The sequence below is a fragment of the Rattus norvegicus genome, chromosome 1, assembly GCF_036323735.1.
Source record: "Rattus norvegicus strain BN/NHsdMcwi chromosome 1, GRCr8, whole genome shotgun sequence".
In the NCBI taxonomy this organism is placed as follows: Eukaryota; Metazoa; Chordata; class Mammalia; order Rodentia; family Muridae; genus Rattus; species Rattus norvegicus.
The window spans coordinates 69,624,381-69,632,422 of record NC_086019.1 but is presented as its reverse complement, the minus strand read 5'-3'; the positions used below and the strand labels follow the sequence as shown (position 1 = coordinate 69,632,422).

General features: G+C 43.3%; 1 protein-coding gene across 1 annotated transcript; it reads right to left on the bottom strand.

The window, feature by feature from the left end:
* Window positions 1-62: 62 nt before the first annotated feature.
* On the bottom strand, window positions 63-7,332 carry Ervk-21l2 (endogenous retrovirus group K member 21 Env polyprotein-like 2). The gene is given in 3 exon segments (XM_039097077.2): window positions 63-1,051; window positions 1,054-2,132; window positions 7,060-7,332. Coding segments are annotated over 2 exon segments (2,067 nt in total). The 5' UTR covers window position 2,132; window positions 7,060-7,332.
* Between the last annotated feature and the right edge of the window lie 710 nt (window positions 7,333-8,042).

Here is an 8,042-nt window from a genome sequence, read left to right as displayed (position 1 = left end):
TCTGCCGCATGCAAGCAGGGGGCTTAACCACGTGTGGTGCGAACCCTCGAACCGGCTCCCACTCAGGCGTCATGTTTGTCCCGGAGCTCGGTTATCTCTGCTGTAGGCACCGCAGTTCCTCCTTTTTTATTTTTTAAAAGCACCAAATTGAGATCTGTTTGAACCTGGGCAATGGAATCTGTAAAGCATCGGAATACAATTGGGAAGATCATTAGTACAACAACAAGTAGTAAAATCCCAACTCCAATAAAAATAAAATATTGTGTCCAATCGATTGGATTTAATGATTTAACTCCATCCGCAAAGGATCTTGTCAATCCAGAGAGGTCCACTGCATCTACATGTTGCTTACTCATTTCTGTGATTAAGGACGTCAATTCCTGAATATTATAAGAAATGTTATCATCATCCCATATGCCTAGCAAATGTGTTTTGGTCCTTTCCCATTCTTCTGTAGCATTATAAGGTAAAGGAGTCACACAAATAAAATCATAATTAGCGTGACAGCGTGTGGCCATCCTAGTCTTAATGTTTGTAACATCTCGTCCTAATTCTAATACTACCTCTTCTAGGGCATTTAATCTAGTTTCTAATTTCAAATCTATAATCTTCTGTTCTGATAATGTAAGGGTAACATTCTTATGGAGATCATTAACAAAAGTGGCAGTCTGCATTTCCTTAACCAAAGCAGTAGTAGAAACAGCAAAAGAAGTAACAATAGCTATCAAAGCGGTTATACCTAGAATTAAGGCTGCTACAAATCTTTTTGCCCTAATCAAACCCGTAGCATACCTAATAGTCTGGATGGCAGAATCATCAAACCATGGCTCATCTCCCAAGTCTACTGGTAACAAAACATAAGGAGGTCTCCTGACAATCAATATAACAGATCCCGATACAGTGGAATCAATGTAATTAGTCAGCTTGTATGATGTACACTTAATACTAAAAATAGATTCAACCTTATCTATGTTAATCAATTGTGGCAATCCTACTAATATTGTATAGGGATAGGTAACACAAGCAGAAACTGAAACAGCATCATAATCGCAGCTCCTGGTTTCTTCAGCAAAAGTTTCTCACTAGAAGCAACCAGTCGGAACAGTTCTGGATGTTCTATCAGTGGTTTGTTCTGTCTATCAGGGAGGTCCGTGTGGAGTGGCTCCCAGAACCATGTTGGTTCTACCCACCCCGCATCATACCATCTTTTGATCGGTTTTCCAACTGGAGGCACGTAGTTCCCATAAAGTTTTGAGTTGGTGGAGAGATAATTGTTCTGATCTTTATCAGGTGAGGACATGGAGAAGTCCCAGAGAAGTCCAGCAGCGCCTAAGGGAGAGAATCTTACCCCATTGTCAGGGAAGGCACATGGAAGCCAGCGCGGGAAAGCATTCTCATCTCCCTCCCAAAGGGCGTCCTTTTTAAATGTTGTTCTGTAATGGGGGTAGCGCGGCGGAAGATTCTTTGCTGTGGTATAATGTTGTCTTTTTTCTTCTTTATCGCTCACGGTGGTCATCCACAATTCCCACATACGCCGCCCATTGCCCTTTCCATCTAGTTTGGTATTATCCAAGGTGGGGGTATCTGTGTTAAACACCCTTTTCCCCACTTGAAAACAGCCCACTGGCACTGAAGGGGAGAAAGAGAAGCAAATGGGCAGAGAATCAGACTTTCCCTCAAAATCTACATAACCCGAGCTGTTCTTTAGAAGGTGAAAGTCAGGCGATCCCCCTATCACTAATGTTTGATTGGTTAAAACCTTGATGTGATCCGACACCTCCCACCCTACAGGATGTAATATGGGTGGCTTTGGTAAGTAAGCCCAACAACTTTCCCCTAAAGCGGTGGGCGCACTCATGACTGCAAGCATAGCCACAAACAGCAAGGTTGCCGTTTCCGGGGCATGTGCAGCCTTCAATACTTCCTTTGCCTGAGCTGTCAGGGTTTTAAGTTGCGTCCACGTCGGCGTCTGGCGTGGTTTTATTTTTGGCTCTAGGCGAGTCGCCTTGATCTTTTTGGCCAGGTTCCGCATTATCCGGCGGTTCGGCCTCTTTTGGCGTGGGGGACGGATGTCCGTTTCCTTTGGCTGGCCTGATGAGTCTGTCTGGGACCCAAATTGGTGATTCGGCATTCTGTAGGAAAACACAAGCATAGCCTCGTCCAGAGGCAATTAGCACATCTGGCCCCTTCCATAGGCCAGTTAATTGGTCTTTCCATCTGACCAGGGGTTTAGGAGCACTCTCCTTCTCTGTCCAATGTCTTTCGGCGGCTGTAAGCCCCTGGTTATCTGTATTTACATGATTCAAAACGAATAGGGAATGGCTAAGCAAATGATGGGGAGTTGTATACTTACCTGTTGACCTTAACTTTTGAATCTGTGCTTTAATATTCTGATGCATACGTTCCACAATGGCTTGCCCTTGTGGGTTGTATGGAATTCCTGTGACATGGGCTATGTTCCACTGTTGATAAAAATGCTCTAAGGTTTTTGCCACATAGGCAGGTGCATTGTCAGTCTTTATTTTCTTCGGGATACCCATGTAAGAGAAACTCTGCACCAGGTGTTGTATTACACCTTTCACTGCCTCTCCCGTTCTGGCAGAGGCAAACACCATGTGTGAGTAGGTATCCACTGTGACATGGACATAACTCAATTTTCCAAACTCTGTTATGTGAGTCACATCCATTTGTCATAAAATGCGAGGTTTTAATCCTCGTGGATTAACTCCCATCTTTAATGTATGCCCCCAATCTGGACAATGAGGACAAGATTTAATTATTTCTCGTGCCTGTTCACGAGTAACTTGAAAATGATATCTAAGTGCAGCAGCATTCTGATGATGTAGATCATGACTCTTCTTAGCTGTCTCTACAGCCTGCATGATTTTTGTTAGTGAATCTGCTAAAGCATTTCCTTGGGCTATAGGACCTGGAAGCCCCGAGTGGCCCCTCACGTGCCCTATAAAATATTTATTTTGTCTCTGCTGAATAGATTCTTGTAACTGTTTTAATTTGAGATAAATCTTGGTTCTCGGCGACAGGACTGCCGTCTCTATTTCCGGAAACAAGTTAAATATATATTTGGAGTCTGTGTAAAGGTTGAAAGCTTGTTTCACTTCTGTAAAAGCTATTAAGACTGCTTCAATTTTAGCCTGTTGAGCTGAATACCCTGAATTCTTCCTAATAATGGGGTCCCTATTTTGTATACACACCACTGATCGTCCATTTGAGGACCCATCAGTGAATATATTGATTCCATCTTCTAATGGAGTTTTAGAATATCCTCTAGGGAAAATCACCTCATTTTCTAATACAAAAGTTAAAACTGGGTCCTGAGGTAAATGGAAAAATATTTTCCCTGTAAAGCCAATTAAGGATATGATCCATTCATCATTTTTTTGTAATAATTGTTCCAGTTGAGCTTTATTATATGGGATGACAATATTATGTACATCTCTTCCAAATAATTCCTTAGACCTGTGTCTTCCCTTGATAATCAATTGAGTGCATAGGGTATCATAAGAAACCAAAACTTTATGCGAAATATGAGGTAAATGAATCCATTCCAATATCCCATTCTGCCACAGGCAGGCTGTGGGGGTACAATTAGTTTTTAGAATGCACAAGGACCACTCTTCAGCAGGATCCAAGCGTTGGACCCTTGCTAGAGTCAATTTTTCATTTACTTTGTTTAATGCCTCACAGGCCTCAATAGTCAATTGTCTGGTAGATATGGGGTTAGGATCTCCATTAAGTATCTCAAATAATGGTTTCAACTCTCCGGTAGTTATTTTCAAATAGGGTCTGATCCAATTAATATTACCCAAAAGCTTTTGAAAATCATTCAATGTTCTTAGTCTATCATGTCTTATCTGTAATTTCTGATATGTTATATTATTACCTCTAATATTGGTACCTAAATACTTCAAATTATCATATTTCTGAATTTTCTCCTCAGAGACAATCAAGCCAAATTCCTCCAAAGCATTTACAAGGTCAATTAATTGTTGGTCCACTATGGCCCTCTGAGGGTGGGCTATCAATATATCATCCATATAATGAATCATATATGAATTTTTATATTTTTTCTTGACGGAAGAAATGGCCTGATCCACAAATTTTTGACATAATGTGGGACTATTTTTCATCCCCTGGGGGAGTACTTTCCACTGATATCGTTGATAGGGTCGTTGGTAATTTGAAGAAGGAACACTAAAGGCAAATCTCTTACAATCTTTAGGATGTAACTTTATATTAAAGAAACAATCTTGTAGATCTATAATTATTACCTCCCAGTTCTTGGGGACTGCCACCGGGGATGGCAGTCCAGGCTGGAGGGCCCCCATGTCATGCATGGTGCTATTAATTGCCCTTAGGTCTTGTAGTAATCTCCATTTACCTGATTTCTTCTTTATAACAAACACCGGAGTGTTCCATGGGCTATTGGTTTCCTCTATGTGTCCTAGCCTCAATTGTTCCTGGACTAATTCCTGTAAAGCCTGTAATTTTTCTTCTTTCAGGGGCCATTGATTGAGCCATACAGGCTGGTCAGATCTCCACGATATTTGATCTGCGAACAGGTTGCCCTCAATGGCCCCCATCAAAAATCCTGTTCTGTTGTGACCAATTTTACATCCATGTCTTTCATAATGTCTCTTCCCCAGAGGGTAAATGGTAATGTAGGTATGACATAAGGCTGTATGCTACCTGTCTTGTTCTCATGTTCCCAAATCAGAGGCTCACTGCTTCTGGCTACTCCTGAGGCCATGCCTAAGCCCTGCAGGGAATTCTCTGTTTGATGGACGGCCCAATGAGAAGGCCAGTCTTTTCCTGAAATGTATGTCTTATCTGCCCCTGTGTCAAGAAGGCCTACAAACTTTCTACCATTAAGATAAATAGTGAGCATTGGCCTGCTTTCCTTGATTTCTTTGACCCAATGTATGTGGTCAGTAGATCCAAACCCTCCCAGTCCTCTTTCTGACTGGAGCACTGGATTGGGCAGCTTTAAATATGGCAAGAGCTTTAAATATGGCTCTCCTTGGTGTATGATGACTGTATGTTTGGTTGCTTTAACCATAATTTTTATTTCCCCTTGATAATCTGCATCTATGACTCCTGGAAGGACCTCTAGGCCCTTCTTATAGTTGGAACTTCTTCCTATAAGGAGCCCTGTAACTCCCTCAGGTAGAGTTCCCCTTACTGCTGTAGGGACTAAAACCGTCCCTTCTTCCATAGAAATGATGACATCGACCTTGGACGAGAGATCTAAACCCGCGCTTCCGGGTGTAGCTCTCGGAAGGTCATGAATAGTGAATGGAATGGCCTCGGGGTTTAACTCCGAGGTTTGACCTTTGTTTTCCTCTCTTTGTACGGGGCTGAGAGGCTGCCCCTCATCTAGTTTTTTGTTTCTTCCTCCTTTTTATCTGTAATCAAATTTCCATCCTTGTCATATTTTGATCTACACTCACTTTTCCAATGCCTGCCCTTCTTGCAGCGCGGGCACAGGCCAGGAAGGGGGCGTTTGCTCTCCCCTTGACCTCTTTTGCAATCTTTCCTTAAATGTCCCACTTCTCCACATGAGTAACAAGTGGGGCCAGAGTTGCCCCTAGCATTGTTTCCTCCATATGTTTGCTTAACAAAGGCTGAGTACTTCTGTCCTCTCATGGTAGCAGCATAGGCCATCCCCTGTACCACTGCAGGGGAGGCATCTATGCAGGCTTTGACATAGTCCTGTATACTTCCCGTTTTTCTCACTGATCTTATAAGATCCTGGCATAGTGAATTAGCATTTTCCCATGCCAATTGCTTTAAGAGCATTTCAGCCCCTTCTCCTGGGGGCATCATTCTGTGGATAGCTTCCTCCAGTCTAGAGACAAAGGTCTCATAGGATTCCTCATTTCCTTGTTTTATTCCTGCCAAGACAGTCTTTTTTGACCCAGGAGGCGGGATTGCTCTCCAGGCCAAAACAGCGTTGGTAGTAACCTCTTTTAGGATAAACTTGGGTATTTTTACCTGAGAAGCAGGGGCAACAAATGCTCCTGTCCCCAGCATCATCTCTAAAGTTACCTTGGGCCCCCTTTTTCCTGAGGATTTTTGTACAGTTTCTTTGCTCCTGTCTTCATATTCTGTCTTCCAGAGGATATAATCCCCCGGGGAGAGAGTTGCTTTGGCAGTCTGGTGCCAGTCATGCGGAGTTAACCATTGGCTGGCCACCATGTCCACTATCTGTATAGTGTAGGGCGCCGAAGGCCCCATGGTTCGTACTGCAGCTTGTAATTCCTTTAATGTTTTTAGGGGTAATGGTTCCCATGTGGGGGAATCTTCATCATCCCTGTCTCCTGTGTAGACCACTGGGAAAACGAAGGAAGTGTCACCTTGCTCCCTAGCTTGAGCCATGGCCCCTGCGAAACCCACTGGAGGTAGTAGTTTTCTGTGAGAGGCTGGTATTGGGCGTGCTTTAGATCCCTTGGATCCCTTTTTCACTGTAAAGACCAGATCATCATCATGGTGATATCTAGCTGCCTCCTCTTCTAGATCATCCCAATCCCCTGGGGAGAGGTCATCGTCATCATCCAATCCCAAGAGGTTCATCTTTGGGGGGTCTTTCTTAACAAGGGGTTTATTAGTTCCATAAGTCTTTTCCTTGACTTCCTTAACCTTAACTTCAGTAACATCATCATAAGGCAAATCATACACTGGTTCCTCAACATCCTTCTCTGATTGTGCCTCAGCTGATAACAAGACCAAATCAGACTGTTCTGTCAAGATTTCCCTCATCTGTAACCATATGGGATATGCCTGTTTAGGAATGGTTTCTTCTCCATGCTTAACGGTGTATCTTCTCATTTCTCTACCTACTTTCTTCCAATCTTCTAGATTTAAACCTCCTTCTTCTGGGAACCAGGGGGAAACCTTCATGAGGAATTGATAAAATTCTACAGCAGTACTTTCCTTGACTTTGAGGCCTCTTTCTGCTAAGAGCCTCTGTAATACTGAGACAAACATTTTTTGTCCTTTTGAGCCCGTTCCTCCCATAATGAGTGACTCACCCTCACCTACCTCTTCTCTGTAGGCGGGACTGCAGTTCCCTTCGGTGAGTCCGTTCCGCTCCTGTAGTGATTGCAATTCTAAAGCAAGAGGATAAAAGACAAACAGGAAAAACACAAGACAACAGCATGCACGTGTCCGGGCGTCCCTGTTCGGGCGCCAGCTGCCGCGGTCGGCAATCTTGGAGGTTCCAAGGATCTGCGGGGGGACCCCTGTTGAGGACACGCGTGGAGCGGAGACGGGATGGCGAACAGAGATACAGACACAGAGAGAGTGTGGTCAGCTGTTGCAACTTTATTGAGAGAGCATCAGACATTTATACACAATTTTCATTGTATAACAATCTTGGACCATGGCCAAGAACATTTGATTTTTTTGTAAAAAGGTATAGCTTGCTTTTTTTTCTTCAGACGAGCCGCAGTCAGCCAGCCTAGTCTAGTTTTCCGTTTGTCACATCAGGGAGGAAGTTTCAGGGGACCGCAAGTCTGGCATATCTTACACCATCAGGTCTGTGCATCTAGTTCTATCGCTCTAGTTAACCCTTTGATCCCATCTTTGTTAGTCCTGTAGATGTACATCCAAGACTTGGGGCAATAATATTGTATGTCTGATCCCTGTCTAAAGTATCTGATGATCTGTGACCTTACCTCCCATTTCTCTTCTTCTGAGAGCACACACCAAGGAGGACGGGCTCTTGCCAATCTTTCTGACCAAGGCAGTGACAAATACCTGACCCTATATCCATCCTTAGTAACCCACCTATCAAAATTCAAATCATATTCTCCAGTGTATGGTAATGGAGCATCCGTTGGTCGATGCACATATGGTCCCCTGTAAGTACCTGGTTGCCACCACCTGTTTCTATACTCTGTAAAATATTCATAGCCGACCCAAAGCTCAAGGAATCATTTCTCAACAGTTCTACCAACACCCTGATAGAAGAAGCATCACTATCCTTATAAGTATAATTCTTTGTTAAATCTTATATTTCCTTA